Raw genomic sequence first — 22,047 nt, 5'->3', positions numbered from 1 at the left:
CAAGAACTATGAAAATTAAAAAAGAGGTGGGGGGGATGCAACACGAGGACTTCCCAGGAGGTCACCCATCCTAGTACTACTCTCGCCCAAACTCGCTTAACTTCGGAGTTCTGATGGGATCCGGTGCATGTGAGTTGGTATGATCGCATCCGTTATTCTATGACGTGTAATTGTATATGACCATTTCTTTGGCCGTAACCTTTACGCGTGCGAACATCACACCGCCCCCACACGATCGCACGAAATTCATAAATGTTCATCAAGACCGTCCCTCGAATATTCAAAAAATATAATTAATAAATAAGCCGCTAACAATACGCAACCAAGAACTATGAAAATTAAAAAAGAGGTGGGGGGGATGCAACACGAGGACTTCCCAGGAGGTCACCCATCCTAGTACTACTCTCGCCCAAACTCGCTTAACTTCGGAGTTCTGATGGGATCCGGTGCATGTGAGTTGGTATGATCGCATCCGTTATTCTATGACGTGTAATTGTATATGACCATTTCTTTGGCCGTAACCTTTACGCGTGCGAACATCACACCGCCCCCACACGATCGCACGAAATTCATAAATGTTCATCAAGACCGTCCCTCGAATATTCAAAAAATATAATTAATAAATAAGCCGCTAACAATACGCAACCAAGAACTATGAAAATTAAAAAAGAGGTGGGGGGGATGCAACACGAGGACTTCCCAGGAGGTCACCCATCCTAGTACTACTCTCGCCCAAACTCGCTTAACTTCGGAGTTCTGATGGGATCCGGTGCATGTGAGTTGGTATGATCGCATCCGTTATTCTATGACGTGTAATTGTATATGACCATTTCTTTGGCCGTAACCTTTACGCGTGCGAACATCACACCGCCCCCACACGATCGCACGAAATTCATAAATGTTCATCAAGACCGTCCCTCGAATATTCAAAAAATATAATTAATAAATAAGCCGCTAACAATACGCAACCAAGAACTATGAAAATTAAAAAAGAGGTGGGGGGGATGCAACACGAGGACTTCCCAGGAGGTCACCCATCCTAGTACTACTCTCGCCCAAACTCGCTTAACTTCGGAGTTCTGATGGAATTCAAAAAATATCTTTAGGGGCTCCTAATTAAGGGACGTTAGGTGGGCTACGGTGCCTATGCGCATGGTTGGACTAGGTGGACTTAAATAAACTTACCATATATCAGACAAATGGGAGGACTAGGCATACTCGTATTGAGAATTTGATGTTTATTAGTGAACGTATAACATACAAAAATATTAAATTTTTAGCTTTAGTATTTTAGTGAATTTGATGGTATGGAATGAGATGAAAATGCAAGCAACTACTAGTTCATAGTACTTTACGAAATACTTTCAGAGGTTTTATGAATTTATATGGTATTTAGAAAAAAATAAAAATAAATGTGGGTTGAGTAAGAGACCATCCCTTTGTGTAGATAAATATTGTTTGTTAAAAACACCATTCCTTTGCTAATTGGAAATGGAGAGAAAAGTCTTTTTTCTTCGTTTAGGTCGGTTCTCCAAAGGTTCTCACATGTGCTTTTTCACCATATGTCCATACCATTGGGTGGTCAAGTGCTTTTTCACCATATGTCCAGACCATTGGGTGGTCCTCAAAGGTTCTCATAGTTGCTTTTTCAAACGTCTGTGTGTTCCCGGGACCACTTGCGTCCAAGAGTGGATTCGCCCATATTTAGGAATTACATGTAATCCTTCACATCTAAAAATTCATGACGCAGACCAAGAATGCCATACATTGGTAATTCATGACAACTTCAAACGACCTTCGATGGATGTTCTGTTTATTGTGTTCGATTTGTATCGACCTCTCAGATCCTCTGTCTTTTATATATTTCTAAAAATATGCCGCTCGGTTGACCCGAAAGGGTAATTTCGGTATTTTGATAAAATTGTGCCAATCTGCTAAGAATTGGAAAAATCTAAGAGTACCGGGGCCTCCGGGAGGTCGAAAGGAGTCCAACGCAACTGACAGTGCGCAAATCTGATGTCGTACGGGGAAATAAATGTGCTGTAAGCGTTAAAAAAATTGTCGATTGGTGTGCGCAATCGATTTAAAAGTCGATTTTGGAACACAAAAAAACGTTTTTTTTTAATATCTAATGGGTTGGGGCTCCTATGGAACCCCATAGCCTGATTCGTCTTAAAAAGTTATGCGGATTCAAAAAAAAAATCACCCAAAACGGACACCCGAGAGCAAAGTTATTGCCCTTCAAAGTTTTTAAACCACCAACACAAACCCTCTCGCGTCAATTGCTAGTCCGCGCTCAACTAAGAGGAACAGACAATGGACAAAAGTAGCCTCGTCAAACAATCCAGCTTAAGAGATTGGCGAGGGCATTATTGTAAAAACGTACATGTAGAACCATCGAAAGGCAATACTGCCTCCATTCATTCCTCAACCGTGAACTTCTCCTCTCTCTGCTGTCTATTTGTAAGAAGCGCCGCCATGCTCACGAGTCGGACAATTCTATATTCTGTTCAGACCGTTTCCAGGTAAACTCCCGCGTTTCGCATTTTTCTGTATTTTTCTGAAACCGTGCTCTCGGTTTATCCCTCTTTGCCTTAGAATTCGTGCTCTTCTTTTTAATCTGTATGTTCTTTTGCCTTAGAATTCGTGCTCTTCTTTTTAAATCCACTTCTCAATTGAACTTTTGAGCTCATTGTTATTTTTGGGGCAGTAATTAGTGTCCATGCTTCTGGGGTTTTTAATCCCCAGTACGAGACCTCCCTGCAACTCCTTTCCATGGTTGCCATGGCTGCTCAAGAACCAAAGTCGGTCAACCTTCCACATGTAATTGACAACATTACCCTCATCAAACAAAACAACTCATGACATTTTCCCCTCTTCTGCTTCTCCGTTCTCTCTCTGCCTTCCATTTCTAGTTTATGCACCGGCAAACCATTATCTATTCTAAAGTTGGTGGGCAATTGGCCTGTTCATGGCTACAGTCAAGAAAATGCCACTCGATTTCACGCTATTTACAAAAAAAAACCATCAGATCTGGGCTGGGTTGAAAGGTAATTCTTAAAAGTTAAGGGGTAATTGTGTCCGTTGGATTGAGCAATTTCACTTTATTTAAAAAATTTCCACCGCCATTTCTTTCCCTCTTTCTCTCTCCCGACTCTCTCGATAACCATCCATCAAATCCCCATCCTTCCCTTTTCTCACTCTGTAAGCTCATTTCCTACAACCCTAGCACCATTTCTCTCTCATTTCTCTCAACCTAGCCCCAGCCCTGCTCACCCCATTCCTCTTCATCATCTCAGTTATATTCGTCGAACAATCACTGATGCACCTCCACACGAACCCATATCGAATTTTCCTCCCTCTCCTAAAGACCGCTTCTTTGCTTTCCCCAGTTAAACACTGTGCTTCGCCACTGAGCTCCGAGTTCAGGGCTCTGTCCCTCTGCGGCGGTGAAAATGGAGTCTCCACCTCCTCGGCGATGGCCACGGAGGCTCAGGTCTCGACCCAAGACGACAAATTGAAGGATGCCCAGATGGAGGCAGCTGATAAGCCTGAGAAAGTCGTGTTTCCAACCAACGAGTCATCCGAAACCCTAATCAGAATTCGATACACGGTATTTGTTGAAATTTCATTGCTTTGGATTGGATTTATGATTGTGTTATGTTAAATTGAATTAGGAGTGCTTTCCTGTTGAATTTTTAGATTCTTAGGAGCTTCCCCTTTTTGAAAGTTTGATGCTTTTAATCAACTATTTTCAATTCTACGTTACTAATTGTCACCTGATTCTGTTGTGAAGAATGAGAAAGTGATGATGAAGAAAAGGTAAAGTTTCGTACTTTGGTGTTTGATCCTGAAGTAGATTGAATTTTCACTCTCTCCGATCAAATTCTTCTCCTTCCCAAATTTTCTGCTCAAATCTCAAAAATTCCAGGAGCGGAGCGGAATTTAAAATGCTCGAGCTCTGCTTCTGTCTGAATTTAGCATGTTTGAGAATTGCTAATGGATTTACTATGTTTCAGAATTTTGGATCGTTGGAGTGCGAACTTGGTACTTTGGCATTTTGAGGTATATAATCATACACCTTTTTTTTGTTTAGAGCTTAATCAAGGGAACATCCTTATTTAGATTTTCTTCTCAGTGAAAAAGAGAATTAGGCCTCGGTTTTGTTTACATGATTCTCTAATTTCTGTGATGTTTGATATCTATTTTATGGTTTGTGTTTTGTGGATTTTAGGAATTTGGATTTGGTATAAACTATTTGCTCATGTTCTGTTGAATTATTCTTCTATATCGGTTAACCTTGGTCTTTGGTTTTCAAATTATGTTTTTTTTGGGTATAAATCTCGGGATTTTGGGGTTTTTACTGTGGTGGGTTTATGGAAATTCAAATTTTTGCATTCGCAAATCCGCAACCGCCGTCGAAAATCGGATGGTGGTACTAATTATGCTTTTGAGCAAACCTACTTGCAGGTTCTTCCCTCTCTTTCTCTCTCTCTCTCTCTCTCTCTGTATTTTCTTTTTCCTTACATTTCTTAGTTTTAATTCTGTCTTCCTGCCCGTAAAATTGAGTAATCAGTAGTAATGCATATGCAAAGAATGGATGCACCAATGTATATGCAAAAATCATAAGTTTGATTAATATAGAATTATAAATTATTTTCTGTCTTCTTGCCTGTAAAAGATGACTGATAATGTGTTTTTCTCTGTTATATAACCCTCCCAAAGAGAGTGGGAGTGGGTAATGACAAGGGTATTTGGCATGCTATAGCTCATTCTTAACATGCTATAGCTCATGTGAATCAGTTGCAGAGTGATTTTAGTGTTTGAATTTCATCTGTCAAGCATTATCTAAATTGCTTGAGTGCTTCAGTGTTTGTTTGAGTTTGATCTTTCTAATTGTATGTGAATTTAATACGTATGTAGTTGCCCTGTTTGGCTTTGGGGTTTTGATTTGGTGGTTGTTTGGATTTGGGAATTACCATTGATAGATAGCATTCAAGCAAGATGCATAACTCATATGCACATATTTTTTTCATATTCCTTTTCTGCCATCTCTTATTTAGATTTGTGTAATTGGTTGGCTCAAAGATGGTTTACAAGGCAGGGCTCTATATTCATCTTAATATTGGTCCATATATTTGTTCATAATGGAATTTTGGGAATGATCATTTTCCTTGGCAGTTTTTTGTTTCGTCAATGAATTTCTTTTTGAATGTTTCTATTTTCTTTAGGGGGTTTCCAGTTTGGCTGAGGTGTGTGTGCTTTTTTTTTTTACTAAGGATACGTAATTTTAAAAGTTGACAATTTCAGTCATTTGTCTTAATTAATCAATGATTAGTTTTTTATCTGCCCCAAAAATTTTAATTTTATTTTCGAGCCCTGATTTCATATTAGGCACCTTATCTTCATTTCGATTGTTCTGTCTCATATTGGAATCTCAACTTCTACCTTTGTAATTTTGATTTCAAGTTTTATAGTTCATTAGCACAAACAAGATCATGAGCATTTTGGTAGCCTGCATCTCTCAGTTCTTGGTATTTCTTCTTACACGTAATCTGGTTGAATTTTTTATTTTGTGGGTTTGGAAATTCAAGATTTTTTTTTCGGCAATTTATATTTCCATTGAAGTTTTTGAACTGTTGTATTTGGTTGCCAGTATGATTACTTATGAACTATTTCGCCATATGCATTTGCTACAAAATGTAAATTTATTTTAAATGCAACATGTTGAAGTCCTCTGTGCATTTGCATAAGCTATTGTGTGTTGTTAAAAGAGAGAGGACATCTAGCATACAGCACACATGCCATGTGTGAACAACTAAGTTTGCCATGGAAGGATTTCTGGATTTCTTCGATGCCCTCTCCTTCAGCCAAACCTCTGCATTTACATAAATTTTTAGATTTATTTTTCAAATCATTAGTAGCTATAGATTTATTTTTCAAATCATATAGACCGTTAGTAGCTATAGATTTATTTTTCAAATCATTTTGGAAAGGAAAATTAATGGATGGTAGAAGTAAAACTGAAATTGAAAAACACCGAGGTTAAACATGTACAGTTGAAACTGTACCATTTGTATAATTAAAAAGAAAATAAATTAGGATCACATGGCTTCACCAACCTCACAGCACACACGCCATAAGATGAAATTTAATGACTACTCTGTTGCTCAAAGGGAGATGGAGGGTAGAAGGTAATGGAATAAATCTGTTCTCAAAATCTGAAATTGTTTGTTCATTATACAACTGTTTTACTTACCAGTAAAATCCAACTGTTATAGTTTGATATTACAGATATGATATTCCAAGAATTAGTTGAAACAGTTTATAATCTAATCAAATTAGTAAGAAAAACATATGTTCCCATGCATGTAGAAACTCAGTGGAGATGAAACTACATTTGGAAATGAGGTAGAGCACCAATGAAGTGATTAGAGTGCATGTGTTGTGTGGTCTAATATAGGATGTACATTAGTTGAAGGAAGGATAATGTGACTTATTGCATATAAATTTGTCATCAAATTTGAAAGATATTGTACACTTATTTTGGAGACTGATATATCATTGTTTGATTTTAGTCCTTTGTTTTTACCTTGTCAAATAGGTGGTTTGCTTCTCTATATTTTCTCATTGCCTCCACGCAAAAGGTCAGTTTTGACTGATATATCATTGTTTGATTTTAGTCCTTTGTTTTTACCTTTTCAAATAGGTGGTTTGCTTCTCTATATTTTCTCATTGCCTCCACGCAAAAGGTCAGTTTTCTTTTCTGTCATTAAAATATTCTTAGATTGTGGTTGTATGTGTTTGGTTTTTTGCTATTGTATCTTTTGAAGTTTGCTTATTTGTAGAACCTCTGACAATTGTTGTTTGGTATGTTTGGAACTGCAGATATCCAAAATTCGTTGACACACTCAGAGATATTGATGACTGCCTCACAATGGTTCACCTCTTTGTGGCATTACCTGCTATTGAGGACAGAATTGATGTCAAATGCATTCATAACTGTCGAAGGTAGATATTTGAATTTTTCTAAATAAAAGGAGTTCTGAAGTGTGAAATGATGAGGAGTTAATCGTTTTGTGGAATCTTCCCTTAATACTGGTGTTGCTTTCGTACCAGGTTGAGTCATGAATGGCAAGCTTACATATCTTGGACTCATAAATTGCGTAAAGTCTTTGTATCTGTTAAAGCCATATATTATTAGGTTTGGTTATGTACTGTACACTGCTTATCAAATCTTCAACTGTGCATTTTATGTTATTGTGTTATTTGGGTATGGATTCTTCTGTTGTTTGTTCATGCAGGCCGAGGTTAAGGGGCAAAAAGTCACTTGGTTGACCCCTCACCCTTTGCAGCAAGTTTTGACTGATGATATTGATTATATTTCGTACTTTGTATTTCTTTTTGTCCGTCATCAACCTTTGTTTGATTCCGGAGTGGGAGTTTGATAAAGAATGTGACTTTGATATGACAGAGTTTTTGAAATTGTGTTGTGGCCATGTGTGAAGCTGAATGATGCAACCTTTGATCTCTCCCATCTGAATAAAGCTAAATTTTTGTATTAAAATGTAATAATATTCAAATGTATACTAAGTTTCTTGGTAGCCAAAACAGACCATTTGCATGATTTTGTCTAGAATTCGTTTAAAGATTTAAAATTTCTCTTCACCCTGTTAATGGGTTTGATTTTTCCCCATCTGTTTTGCAGTTTGAGTCTACACAGTTCTGCGGATTCACTCAATTGCAACAATCTCTTCTGCAAGTAATCTCTACCTTCATAGTTATTCGCATACGAAGTTAGTTTTAATTTGGATGTATTAATACTTGGAATGTGCTTGATCATATTGCCAGTGTTTGCTTATTTTTTACAGCACTTGCACCGTGAAATCGATGAAATCGGGTTCCATTTGTCCAGTTTATAAAATTCCATATCGACGCAGAGGTATGAATCATGATAATTTTATGTGTGCAATGATCAATTGGCGATGGATACATCAATCTTTTGTGTTTCAGTTTCTTTCGTGTTTGTGTAACTGATCCTGGGATGTTTGTTGCAGGCACTGGGAAGACTACTCTGTCTACGGATCATAATCAGTATCTGATTGGAGATGATGAGCACTGCTGGAGCAACAATGGTGTGTCAAACATTAAAGGTCGTTGCTATGCCAATGCCAAGTGCATTGATTTGTTAAAGGACAAGGAACCAGATATTTGGAATGCTATCAAATTTGGGACTGGTACTTAACATCATGATATAATTGAACATTCTACTTTAAAAATGACAGTTAGTGTGAAATGTTTATGTTCTGTGTCATGATTGTAAGTAAATCATGGAAAGTTGCTTCAGTAAATTGTCCTCTTTTCTTTTTTTTTTCTTTTTTTTTTTTGTCAAAAGTGAATTGTCCTCTTTCATTCAGTTAAATTTTGTTTGCATTTTGTTTGTTTTTTTTTTCTTGCAAATCAGGATCTTGGTGGATCACTAGGAAGAGATGCAGCAACCGGAAGAGGAGTACTTTTTGCGACAGAGGCTTTACTCAATGAGTATGGAAAGAGCATCTCCGGACAACGGTGTGTTATACAGGTGAACTTATACTGATCACTAAAGGGTTATGAGGTTGAGAGTCTGAGACTTGGACCTAGATCAGATTTCTATTGATTTATATAATTTACTTTTTGCTTTCCAGGTACAATCATATTTCACTCCCTCTGGCACTCTCTCTCTCTCTCTCTCTCTCTAAAATCTCTGTTGGGTTTCTACCAATATGTCTCTGTTGGGTTTCTACCAATATGTCAATTTGTATAATTTTTTTTTGATGTGAGATTTGGTGCATTTGATTTGGGTTATGGTTTGAGATTTTATTTGGAAGATTTCATTTTTGAGTTGGATTCATGGTTTTTGCTTAAGATCTTTTTTCTATTTTTTAATTTTTTTATGGTCACTGTAGCTTGCTGTGCATGTGATATTTTATTCCATGTCCAATATTATCCAAATTCATTACTGCGTTACAAGAGCTTGCAACTTATAACTTTGCTCCCAACTCCCAAGTGAGTCTTAGATAGCAAATCACCCTAATCGGCACACTCTAATTGATTACAAGTTTTTGGATCCTAAACACTTTGAAAGGGTTTCCAGAAAAGACATCTTTCCAAGGGCGAGTAGTGACACTGTCAATTTCCTCAACCAATCTTCATTGGAATTTTCTCCTTCATCCTATATATTGCTGCAGCATTAACACATTCAACAAGAAATTTTCAGTTTCTGGTCACTTAAGATGGCATGAAAATGAACACAATAAATCATCCATATTCTTTTTTGTTAATCTATTAATTTTAGAGCACTTACTAAAGTTGAACTGTTTAGCGCTGCTGCTTAATTAGAATCTAAATTGTGTATATAACTAATGCAGCTAATCATAATCAAGTATTATGAGTGAGAATCTTCAGGTTGATTAAGTACCGTAAATAAGATATATAATAAAATATATTTTTGGACTGATAAATAAAATATATAATATGCATATGCATGCTAGGGTTGAAGTTCCTGAAATGTTATCCTTAATGGTCATTTACCTTGAAAAATTGTTATAGAGTGCAAACTGATGTATGTTTCTCCATCTTATATCTAGGTTCGTAATAATAGCTAGCTAGAGAAGCGAATTGAAGTAGCTGCTTTTAGCTTCTGAGTCAGAGACTTGAAGAAGGAGCAAAGATGAATGCATTAGTGGCAACGAACAGAAACTTTAAGTTGGCTGCTCAGCTTTTGGGATTGGACTCCGTGGATAAGGCCAATTATGCATAACAAATGTGTGAGTAACCCGTGGGATTAAGAAACTTTGCAAGAAGTTGTGGTAAAGACTGCAAAAGCATTACTTGCATAAGGAGATCAATAGCAGGGCTTGAACACACAAAACCAAAAATCAAGGGAAAAAACAGAACAAGAACATTTAAAATTATTCAAAATAAAGATGAAAGATAGAAAGTTTGGGTTGCCTCCCAAGAAGCACTTTAGTTACTGTCTAGAGCTAGACATTCTTTTGGTAGTTTGATTCAAATAATAGGTTCCTTCAAAGTGATGGAATCCTTAGCAAGATCATATGAAGACTCCTTGTATAACTTCAAGCGATGCCCATTAACTTTGAAAACAAAACCAGTTTGCACGTTTTGGATATCCACAGCCCCATGAAGATAGACCTGTACAGCACGATATGGACCATTCCAACGTGATTTGAGCTTTCCTGGGAATAGTTTCAGTCTCGAATTAAAAAGCAAAACCTTCTGACCCAGTTGAAACTCTTTACGAAGGATGTGAGCATCATGAAATTTCTTGGTCTTATCCTTGTAAATCATTGCATTCTCATAAGCATCATTCCTTATTTCTTCCATTTCATTCAACTGCAGCTTCCGCTTCTCTCCCGCTGCTTGGTAGTCAAAATTGAGGTGCTTAATAGCCTAATATGCCTTGTGCTCAAGTTCCATAGGTAGATGGCAAGCTTTCCCATACACCAAACGAAAAGGAGACATCCCAATTGGTGTCTTATAAGTTGTCCTATATGCCCATAAAGCATCAGTAAGCTTTAAACTCCAATCCTTTCGAGATGAACTGACAGTTTTCTCAAGAATCCTCCTGAGCTCACGATTAGATACTTCAACTTGTCCATATGTTTGTGGATGGTATGGGGTGGCTATGCGATGGTGAATATGATACTTGGCACAAAGGGCAACCATGGTGCGGTTTAAGAAATGCGTACCTTCGTCACTGATGATAGCACGAGGTACTCCAAATCGGGGAAAAATAGTATTCTGCAAGAAACCTAACGCCACAGAACTTTTGCATGTTGGAGAAGCTATTGCCTCCACCCACTTAGAGACATAATCAACCGCCACCAAGATGTAAAGATTGCCATGTGAAGAAGGGAAAGGTCCCATGAAGTCTATACCCCAAACATCAAATAGTTCAATCACTAAAATACTTTGTTGGGTCATCTCATTTCTCTGAGAAAGATTTCTAACTCTTTGACACTTATCACAAGCCTGGCAGCATATGTATGCATCTTTGAATAAAGATGGCCAAAAGAAACCACTCTGTAAGATCTTGGCCGCTGTCCTTCTTGGTTCAAAATGACCACCACATGCATAGTGGTGAGCAAACTTCAAAATGCTTTGTTGTTCTTCTAAGGGGACACACCGACGAATGATTTGATCTTGGCAATGCTTGAAAAGGTATGGCTCATCCCAAAAGTAGTGTTTTACAGTGGAGAGGAACTTCTTCCTTTGTTGGTAACTAAACTCTGATGGTATTTCTCCAGATGCCAAATAATTTGCGATGTCAGCATACCATGGGAGAAATTACAATCCTCAATCACAAGAAGCATAACCAATTTTAACGTGACATTCGTTCAAAATTGCATCCAACGACTTTTCTAAGCATCCTAATGGTGATCAATCATCAAGACACATAGATAGTTTAATTTAGAGATTGAAAATATCAAAGCAAGCATGTAACAACACTTAAGCAATTGAAAGAGAAATCTACGTAATCATGTTGCGGCTCATGGCCTCACTCTAGCAAAAGGAAATTAGTTATACATAATTATTTGAATACATAAGAAATTATGAAGAATCAAAGAAAGAGACAACCCTTTTTTTTACAAGGAAGCTATCCCCTGAGCTTTCCTCTTGGAGCTGCGGCATCCCTTCTGCTTTCTGCTATGTTGCTTGCTGCAACTCTATCCGTTCCCTTCTTCTTCTCTGCCCTCCCCTCCTTTTACTCTCTGCCGTGTGTTGCCTTAAACAAAAGGCAATGATTTTTCAAAGCACTAAGGCCACAAGTGGAAGGCCATCATTGTTGTCCCCCTTCTTTACCTTATTTTATTAGACAAAGGAATAAACAGCCATGTGTTCCACTTTCCTCCTCCAAAAGCTTCTGTTTTTCTAATGCTACAAAGGCCAAATGAGTGGGATTGAAAACCCCATTGTCTGCCGAGTGATGATGACAAAGTAAAGCACAAAACAAGTGCCTTTACTTTCTTATTTTTATTAGCCAAATGGAGTGGGCAGATTTGGCCATAATGTTTAGTATACCAACAGTCCTTAGATTTCAATGAATGAGATGTCTTTAGAAAGCTTGAAAGGTCAGCTTCAAAAGCTAAGAAGGAAGTTTCCTCAATTTAGGCTTTAATTATGTACTTATCTCTTGTGCAACCTTCAGAGGTCCAAACTGCCTTGTCAGCACGCTGACCTGTCTTCATTCTTAAGCTGGGAACAATTGGCTGGGAATTTTGAGCTGAAAAATTGATATGATCATCTTTGATCTCTTGTGAATCAGCTCCAACTGGAATCACTAAAAAATTCCAACGTTTGCATACTTTTCCACCAAACTCAATCTTGCTGCTCCTAGAAACACAAAATGGAAAAACTCATAAATACTCAAAACTTCCAACTAAACTAGACAAGAAAAGAAATATAAAAAGGAGAAAATATATAGTATAAATATTGGTTCATCAGCTTCCTACACACAGAGAGCCATAAGTTGAGATTTAAACTGACATTGCACCATATCATTGCCGTTCGGGATCCAACATTTTAATACATGGGTTTATACCTTTCTCATGCTCAGATCCGTGCGGGTTGCGACTGATTCCTTTGTGTTCTATCGTTCGGAAACCCGTCCCATGCGCATTCTACACACATTTTAAATCCGATTGTTATTTTTCATGCAACTCACAGATCTTACACATGCACAACTAGCACACTAAATTGCAAGCATGATTCTTTACCTTTAATTTTCTATCCATGTCTTTTATGTCTTTCTTATGTTCTGCCATCTCCAGATCCTTATAGTCAGTTCTTATGCTGAAATCAGAACACAAATGGGTGTGAAAATCACAATCAAAGGCACTTAGAAATTACCATCAGAACCACAGTTTGGGGGTGAAGCATTTTTACCTGACAAATGGAGGACTCTTGGTCGATTGGCCTTGGATCTGTACATTGTGGGCGTTGGTGTGTTTCTCTTGTTGTGGACCCGTGGATCTCGCAACCAAACAATGCATGCATGTGTTAATTATTTGATTTTTCCATGACAATTAACCCAGTGGAACGAAATGGCAGCAAGGCAAAATTTTTACCTTTGGGATTTGGGGTTTTGTAGCCGAGATCTAGTGAGGTGAGCTCCATGAAGGGACCCGAGAGCAATGGAGGTATGGATAGGCATTTCACTTTGGCTGTCCTCGAGGCAAGGGAGAAATGGCGAAGATTTTGAGTTGATCAGAAATGGAGTAGAGGCGATGTTGCGAGTTATATATTAGTTAAAGTGTAAATAGTAGTTTATTGTCCCACATTGGTGAAGTACATATGTAATACCAATTGTAACTCCTATATGTACTCCGCTTTGGAGATTAATAAATATAAAAGAAATTCCCACATATTATCATGTATATTTTTGGTATTTACCATGTTTAGTTTAATATGGCATCAGAGCAGTTCGCTCTGGGTGACCTGTGTGCTTTGATTTTGTGCCCACCTTTTTCGTGATTTCCTTCGTTGAAAAAAAAAAGTGAATAGTCTCGCGCTACAGTACAATGCTTTGCTACAGTGTGTGAACCTTGTGAACAATGATCCTCTATAGCGTCGTAAACAGTGATTGCTACAGTGCCATGAACACTAATTGCTACAGTGTTCTGGTAAATTGTTTTCATTCCGCTGTGTATCTTTTGTGCCTTTATTGTTCGTGATTTAGTTTAATGGCTCAATATAATCATAGTGTTGTTATGCATCTTGGTGGAACAAATAAATGGATAATTGATACTGGGGCCACTAATCATGTGACTAGTGACCCTAAAGTGTTTGATGAGTTATGTGACTATGTTCGTGATCCGTATATTACTAGTGGAAATGGAGCACCTTCCCCTGTGAAGGGTGAAGGCACTATCTTTCTGACTCCGACCTTATTACTGGTCCGTGCTTTACTTGTTCTTGATGTTAAGTTTTGTCGGTAGGAAAACTTCTTGATACCTTATATTGTTCTGCTCACTTCTACCCTACGTATTGTTATTTTCAAGACATTCAAACTCAAAAGATAATTGGTCGTGGTAAAAGAATAGGGGGTTTGTACATCTTGACTATGGAGGACACTATTGTTTCCTGTTCAAATAATCATCAAGTTTTTAAGTGCTAAAGTGGATGACAGACATCAAATTTGGTTATGGCATCAATGATTGGGACATCCATTATTCAGTTATATGAAGCATCTATTTCCTTCTTTGTTTCACACTTGTAGTGATTCAGAGTTCAAGTGTGAAACATGTGTCATGGCTAAGAGTCATTGTGCTTCCTTTCCTGTAAGTGATTCTAAAGCTACTTTGCCATTTGATTTGATACATTCTAATGTGTGGGGTCCCGCGAAAGTTACTTCTAATGGATTCCATTGGTTTGTGGCCTTAAAGATGAACTTAGTTAAGGCTACCACCTTGCCAGTAAGGCTCTGAATGTCTTTTGAAGTTACCGGTTCCTTTATGTCTAGGATTCCTTTGATCTTCTCGGGATTAGCCTCAATACCTCGTTGGCTTATCATAAAGCCTAAGAATTTGCCAGAACTTACGCCGAAGGCACATTTGTTGGGGTTCAACCTCATTCGATACCTCTTCAGAATGGTAAAAGTTTCAGATAGGTTGGTGATGTGTTGGTCAGCATGTTTGCTCTTGACTAGCATATCATCAACGTAAACTTCCATGCTCTTCCCAATCTGTTCGGCAAACATCGAATTGACTAGTCTCTGATAAGTCGCCCCTGCATTCTTTAGGCCAAATGACATGACTGTATAGCAATATAGTCCCCTGTCAGTAGTGAAGGCTGTGTGTTCTTGGTCTGGAGGGTTCATAAGGATTTGGTTGTATCCTGAGTAAGCATCCATGAAGCTCAGGAGTTCACACCCTGTCGTAGAGTCTATAAGTCTGTCAATGAGAGGAAAAAGAAAGATATCCTTCAGGCATCTTTTGTTTAGGTCAATGTAGTCGACACATATTCTCCACAAGACCTTTTGGAGCATGAGACTTTCTTTGGTTAGATTTTTCTTAACAAGGACCACATTTGCTACCCATGTTGGGTAATTGACTTCACGGACGAAGCCTATGCCTTTGAGTTTTTCAACTTCTGCCTTCATTGCTTCGTATCGTTCAACATCATAAGATCTTCGCTTCTGTCTCACCGGCTTGGTCTTGGGGTCAACACTCAAGCGATGACATATGATATCAAGAGAGATGCCTGGCATGTCTTCGTTTGACCAGGCGAAGACCTCAGTGTTCTCTTACAAAAAAGAGATCAATACCAACCTAATGGGTGGTGACAAGGTGGTGCCAATCTTCACCATACAATCTGGATAATCTTTTGAGATAGAAACCTTCTTCAGCTCTTCAGCGGGTTGTGCTTGCTGGGTGAAAGAGTCTTCTCGAGGATCGTCGGGTTGACTGTTGCCACTGTGAAGATCCAAGTTGGCTTTGTCTGAGGTGGTCTTTATGACTTGGTCATATATAGAAAGGGTTTCCTTAGGCATAGGCATGTGCTGTTGCTTGACCGAAGTGTTGTATCATGATCGTGCACTAAGTTGATTTCCTCTGATGTAACCATTGCCATAGGGGGTTGGAAATTTCATCAACAACATATGTGTGAATACCATGGCCTTGAGATCATTGATGTGTGTGCGTCCAAAGATGACATTGTATGCCGTTTGACAATCAACCACCAGGAAGTTAGTGGTAATAGTAGCTGTGTAAGGGTCTATACCAATAGTGAAAGGTAAGTGTATGCTCCCTAAAGGTTACACGATATCATCGGATAAGCTTATTAGAGGAGAAATCGAGCGATCGAGCAAATGTTCAGCTACATTAAGTGCCCTGAAAGCTTCAGCAAACATGATATTGACCAAAGCCCCCATGTCTACCAGGATTCATCATACTTCAAAGTTGGCTATGTGAGCTTCCACGATCGGTGGGTCGTTGTGAGGGTAGATGATACCTCTTTCTTCCTCAGGGTAGAAACATATTGGATCCCAGTTAGGCTTTTGATACTTGCCTCCCCTGATGTCTTCCACGTGAAACACTTAGTGGCCAGGCCTTAAAGCTCGTTCCCTGTTTTTCATGGCCCTATTGGAAGATTCAGATATGGGTGTGCCACCGCTTATGAAATATATCACATTCATTTGGCGTTGGTTACGGTTATCCTTTGAAGGGTGAATGAGGAATCGATCAATTTTTCCTTCACGCGCCAAAGCTTCAATATGATCACGAAGGGTGATACACTTCTCGCCGTCATGGCCGTTATGCTCGTGGTAGTATCAAAACATGCCCGTGTTCTTCGTGGGCTTGTAACTCGACTGCCTCAGCATTGGCTTCGGTATCAGGTGTGCTATGCTGGGGTAAATGGCCACGCATGTGGCGTTCAAAGGCGCGTATGTCTCATACCTCGGGGTAGGGCCTATCCTGACACGTGCTTGGCCCACTGTGTTGACTGCCTGGGGGTGGGCATTATCATGGCGATACCCTTGGTTATTGCGATAGTGTCCCTTACTCTTTTTACTAAAATGAGACTGGTGAGGATGGAAATCTTTCCTTTTGCCCTGAGATTGATTTGTCTGTTGACTTGGCGAAGCATCAAGTAAGGCAGGCGCTGCCGTTTGGAAGGTCAAGGTCTTTTCATTTGGTTGGATTTGGCTTCCACTTCCCACTTAATGATAGGGAATGGTTGTTGGGGGTTTCTCTTGGTATGTCCTTGCCTCGGCGGAGGCATGGTTATAAGCATACGCCATCACCTCAGAGTAAGTCTTCCAAGTGTTGGCATTGACCATGTACTTAAAGAAACAGTCACGTAGGCCTGCCGTAAAGGCTTTGAGGGCAGTCTTGTCGTCTGCCTCGGCACAACAAGAATACTCATGACTGAAGCGGCCAACATACATACATAATGACTCGTCTGGCTTCTGGCAAATAGTGTACAAGTCATCCGCAGAGTGCAAGCGATCGGTCTGGAAAATGTGTTGAGAAACAAACAGTTTCCTCAATTCCTCAAATAAGTCTACCGTCTCAAGTGGAAGGCAGCAATACCAGTTTAGAGCTCCGCCAGAGAGGGTGGAGGGGAAGAAAAGACATCACTCTTTGTTGGTGTGCATCCGGTATGCCATGGTGGACTCAAAGAGGTTAAGATGTTCAATCGGGTCCTCATTTCCAGTACAGAGTTGTAAGCCAAGCTTCTGCTTTGTCTTTGCTTAGATGGGGTGTCGAGGATCCTCCTTGTAAGAGGACCAGGCCTAGGTTGGTTCCAATCAAGTATCTCAGCTTGTCGTTCGACCTTCAACTTGTTTACTTCCTTAAGGAGTTGTAGGACAAGAGGGTCCGGAGTGGAGTCATATACCACTGGAGCTTTCTTTTGTAAATCTCCATCTCCTCTTGGAAGTAGGAAGGTTTGATCAAGAGCATGTGATTTTTCCTAGACTCGCCGTACTGACTTCGAAGGTATGTCTGTCGGAACATCTCTGAGTCCCTTATACCTTCGTGTTTCTCTAGGACTTGTTGCCCCTTCCCCAAATTGGTAGCCGGCCTGGGACATGGGAAGAGACCGAGTCTTTCAGAGACCCTTGGGTCATTGATCTTCGAGTTTACATGGATAAGATTGTCTGGACGTTGCTTTAGGAAGTCTCAACAGTCACAAAAGATAGCTTTCGATCTTTCCACTCTTTCTGTAAGGAAGTGTCTTCCTCCACTCCTCCTGCTTCGGGTCGAAGCAGCTAGGTTGAGAGAAATCTCATGTTGGTTGCCATTTCGATGAGTAGCTCGTTCCTCAACAGGAATACCCATGTCGAGAGCAAATGACCCTCGGCGTTGGGGGGCACCTAGTTGATGGTTGACTTCCACATGGGTGATGAGCTCGTGTGTTTTAGTATATCTAGCCTCGTGGAGCATCTCGAAGACCTTCTTATACTGCTCTTGGAGGATCTCATTCTTCATCGCTATCTTGTTATTCTAAGCCTCCAACTCATCGACTTTAGCCTGAAGAGCAAACTTCTTTTGTTCATTCTTTCGTTGCTTCGCACCAGGTGCAAGAGGGGTATCATTCTGTGTGTTGTGGCTTCCTTCGCTCCCCATGTTGGAAAAGGATGCCTGGTCAAAAGAGAGTGTACGAATGGTGGAAACCAGCTTAACAAAGCTGAAGAGAGTGGGAATAAATGTGGTTCCACAGACGGCACCAAATGTTGATGCATAAAATCAACGAAGACTTTGGTACAACAGAAAGTGTTAAGTTTGTGACCTTCGCTAGATTGCTCCAGTCACTAGTATGGATAAGTATGTAAATGGATAGAGATAGGGAAGCAAACACAAGATGTACGTGGTTCACCCAGATTGGCTATGTCCACGAATTGTGAAGGGTTTACACAAGTATATAGGTTCAAGCTCTCATTTAGTGAGTACAAGTGAATGATTTAGTACAAATGACATTAGGAAATATTGTGGGAGAATGATCTCCTTTTATAGAAGAGAGTTTCTAGTTTTGTTCTGACATTGACACGTGTCGTGTTGTGATTGGCTTCTGATGTTGACACGTGTCGCACTATGATTGGCTTCTGATATTGACACGTGTCGTGCTGTGATTGACCTCCTGGTTGAAGGGAAACTCTTCTGGGTCCTTGACGGTATAACGTTGACCAGTGCTCAGTAGTTTCGGGATTGGTCAAGTATGGTACAAACAGATGCAGTAACCCGTATTTTGAGGTACTTGAAGATGGCTCCTGGCAGAGGCTTGGTTTTCTCCAAGAATGGTCATTTGAATGTTGAAGGGTATATAGATGCAGATTGGGCAGGTTCTATCACTGATCGGCGATCTACATCTAGATACTTTATGTTTGTGGGTGGTAATTTAGTTACTTGGAGAAGCAAGAAACAAAAAGTGGTGGCTAGGTCAAGTGCAGAAGCTAAGTTTTGTGGTATGTCTCATGGTGTATATGAGTTGTTGTGGTTGAAAAATTGTTAAGAGATCTTGGGTTTAAACCCAAGGGTGTTATGAAACTTCATTGTGATAATAAGGCTACTATTGAGATTGCTTATAATCCAGTGCAATATGATCGAACAAAACATGTGGAGATTGATCGACATTTCATCAAGGAAAAATTGGATGCTGGAATTATTATGTTTCTGTTTATGAGATATGAAGATCAACTTGTTGATGTTCTTACTAAGGCTGTGTCTAATAGTGTGTTTTCCAACTCGCTTGACAAGTTGGGCATGCGTGACATCTTTGCACCAGCTTGAGGGGGAGTTTGCGAGTTATATATTAGTTAAAGTGTAAATAGTAGTTTATTGTCCCACATTGGTGAAGTACATATGTAATACCAATTGTAACTCTTATATATGCTCCACTTTGGAGATTAATGAATATAGAAGAAATTCCCAAATATTGTCATGTATATTTTTGGTATTTACCATGTTTAGTTTAATAGGCGAATGGTTTGTGTTGATGTGAGAGAGGGTGGAGAGGAATGAGGTTTCTTTTCGGTTTCTCGAGAGAGGGAAGCTTCTGCTATTCATGAGAGACATATCTCCTCTTTTACAACAATGAGAGAGAGATCAAGGGTTTCTAATTGTAATCAGAAATGAGAGAGAGTTGTGGCCTTTCAATTGGAATCTTAGGGAGCTCTCTTTCCTGATGCACGACACGTGTGCGCATCCTCAGCTTTTATGCTTCCCTAGGACACGATTTGAATTCACAAGGGGAGAGAGCCGTTTGGGCTTTGGGCTCGAGTTCATCAGAAGTTGCACTGAGAATGGGTGTAGCTGCGAGGGTTTTTGAACTGTCAAATACAGAGGCTGCACCAGTTCATATTATAGCCGTTGCTAAAGGTTAACACACATGTGGACTTCTACGTGTTGGCCAGCGCATACCTTCCTTGCCTCAGGTCGCCACTTCGATCCCCGAGGTGTGTCCATTCCCTTTTCTTTCCTCTTATTTTCTGTATGTCTTTGTCATTTTATATTATCTTTTTCTTAGGTCATTTTCTTTGATAGTAGTTTTACGTTTTATTTTAGGATTTCATATTTTTGTTTCTTTTCTTATATTTATTTTCCACACCTTGAGGACAATGTGTAATTTAAGTTTGGGGGTGGGAAATAAAATTTGCGGTTCTTAAATTTTGAGTCAATAAAATAAAATTTTCATTCTTTTTAAATTAATATCCATAGATTATTTTAAACGTTAGAACACATGGACATAGTAAAGGTTAATCCCACAGTAAAGTATTTTCTATTTATCGTTGCTTAAACACTAATTCATGAGCTATACTTTGAAAATTTGCACATGCACATTAACATGGTTTGTGGGGAGTGAGATTGAAACAATTACTTTTAGTCTAAGTTTATTTTTTAATTTTTGTTCTAAGTAAAGTTAGTTATTGGTATGAATAAAGTAATAATTGTCTCACCCGAGGCTTTGCTTAGTAACCGGGCCAATCCTACCTAATCAGCAGTGATTCTCGCGTCAAACGGTAGAGTCTTGGCATGGGGCATGATGGTTAGTTGGTTTCGTAGCCTTTTCAACTTGAGTAAATAAGTCCTTAGGGGTGTTCTACACCTAGTGCCCTAAAGCCCTTGTGGTTTGGGAGTCATTGACCTAAAGCTCGTTACATGGGTTGGAGAGAAAGCTTAAGTGAACTGACATTGCACGACCACTACTGTTACTAGAAAACAAAAATGTGTAAAAAAAATCGAAAACGAGAAAAAAAATTATGTAAAGTTAGTACGTGTGGAATAAAAAGGACAAGAAGTAAAGGTTTTAGTCAAGTCTCTTTAACTATTTTGGTTCACTTTACACCAAAGGAAGTTCATGAATTCTTTTCTAATTGATTCTAAATGGCTTAAACTCTGTGGTGGGATTCGTTGGAACATGTTTTAATTTTTAACGTTTTCTATGAATTGCAACTTGAAGATGAAATTTTTTGTCTTAGTCAAGTTTTAGTTAAGTTTCTAGTTTGTTAGCTTTTATTTTTGTTTTCTAGTTTTGTTTTGTTTGAGGACAAGCACAAAGCTAAGTTTGGAGGTATTTTGATGAGTCAATATTATATTATATATTTTACCCTATTCTTAGTATAATTTGGTAATTATTTTGGTAGAATTTTGATACTTTGCTTTATATTTTCAATGTAGGACATTCGACTTCCTCTGGAGCAAAACATGACCAAACAGACAAATTTTGGAGTGATTCAAATTGGAGGACGTTCGTGTGTCTCTTGGTTGTTCGTGTCAAAATCTCAGCAGTTTCTACCAAGCGGTTATTTTCTGGCGATTAAATGAAGGAGCAGTGCGCGTTGTTGGAAAGTGACGTTTATGGGCTTAAATTGTATTTTTGGAGCCCAAGATGACCTCAGATGGGTTCGTCGCCTTCTGGAGAAGTGTTCAAATAGTCCAAGCTATAAATCAACCTATTTTGGGCCAGTTTTGGAGCTGATTTGGGTCCAAAACGTGGTTGTGCAGATTTCTGGGCGAATTTACCAAGTTAATTTAGGATTATGTTTCCTATTTTATTTCAATTTATTTGATTTCCTAGTTTGATTCTAAGACCTTTTACTAGGAGGATTTTATTTAGAGTAGTAGAAATAAGCCTTTTAAAAATCAAAATAAAAAACTTAGGGTTTGGAGGGAGAACATATGCAAGATTAGGAAAAGCTTTTGTGCAAAGCTTAGAGATTTCAAGACTTTATTCTTCAAGGTGTTTTCATTCTTTTTCTAGTTTAATACAACTATGTTGATTTTAATTATGAATATCCGTAGCTAATTTTCTTTTGGTAGGGTGAGGCCATGATCCTTAGCAAGAATATGTAGTCTCTTTTTAATTTTCTTATGAATTTATGCATGCAAATTTTGGATTGTTAATCATTGTGCTTTAAACTATCTATTTGTCTTAGTCATTCGCGACCATTAGGATAATTAGAAAAGTAATTTGATGCAATTTTGACAGAGGGCTGTCCTTGAAATTGACTAAGGCTTCTTGTGGTTAACATGTGTAGCTACTTAG

General features: G+C 38.9%; 2 protein-coding genes and 3 non-coding genes across 5 annotated transcripts; 2 read left to right on the top strand and 3 right to left on the bottom strand.

Moving 5' to 3' along the window:
• Positions 1–32: 32 nt before the first annotated feature.
• Positions 33–151, bottom strand: LOC126620281 (5S ribosomal RNA). Its single transcript, XR_007622328.1, has one exon. It is a non-coding gene; the product is annotated as a 5S ribosomal RNA (ribosomal RNA).
• Positions 152–355: 204 nt separating this feature from the next.
• Positions 356–474, bottom strand: LOC126620567 (5S ribosomal RNA). Its single transcript, XR_007622577.1, has one exon. It is a non-coding gene; the product is annotated as a 5S ribosomal RNA (ribosomal RNA).
• Positions 475–678: 204 nt separating this feature from the next.
• Positions 679–797, bottom strand: LOC126620513 (5S ribosomal RNA). Its single transcript, XR_007622539.1, has one exon. It is a non-coding gene; the product is annotated as a 5S ribosomal RNA (ribosomal RNA).
• A 1,776-nt stretch (positions 798–2,573) lies between these two features.
• On the top strand, positions 2,574–7,276 carry LOC126620088 (uncharacterized). The gene is made up of 6 exons (XM_050288562.1): positions 2,574–3,613; positions 3,797–3,822; positions 4,020–4,065; positions 6,605–6,647; positions 6,889–7,011; positions 7,120–7,276. The coding sequence occupies exons 1-6, from the start codon at positions 3,323–3,325 to the stop codon at positions 7,122–7,124; spliced, it is 534 nt and encodes a 177-aa protein (XP_050144519.1). The 5' UTR covers positions 2,574–3,322; the 3' UTR covers positions 7,125–7,276.
• On the top strand, positions 7,117–10,000 carry LOC126620089 (phosphoenolpyruvate carboxykinase (ATP)-like). Its single transcript, XM_050288564.1, has 6 exons — positions 7,117–7,204; positions 7,305–7,762; positions 7,872–7,942; positions 8,058–8,237; positions 8,465–8,581; positions 9,627–10,000. Exons 2-5 carry the CDS (start codon positions 7,677–7,679, stop codon positions 8,539–8,541), a joined length of 414 nt encoding a protein of 137 aa, XP_050144521.1. The 5' UTR covers positions 7,117–7,204; positions 7,305–7,676; the 3' UTR covers positions 8,542–8,581; positions 9,627–10,000.
• The last annotated feature ends 12,047 nt before the right edge of the window (positions 10,001–22,047 follow it).

The sequence above is a fragment of the Malus sylvestris genome, chromosome 4 (genome assembly GCF_916048215.2).
Source record: "Malus sylvestris chromosome 4, drMalSylv7.2, whole genome shotgun sequence".
NCBI classification, from domain to species: Eukaryota; Viridiplantae; Streptophyta; class Magnoliopsida; order Rosales; family Rosaceae; genus Malus; species Malus sylvestris.
This window is presented reverse-complemented; position numbering and strand designations above follow the sequence as displayed.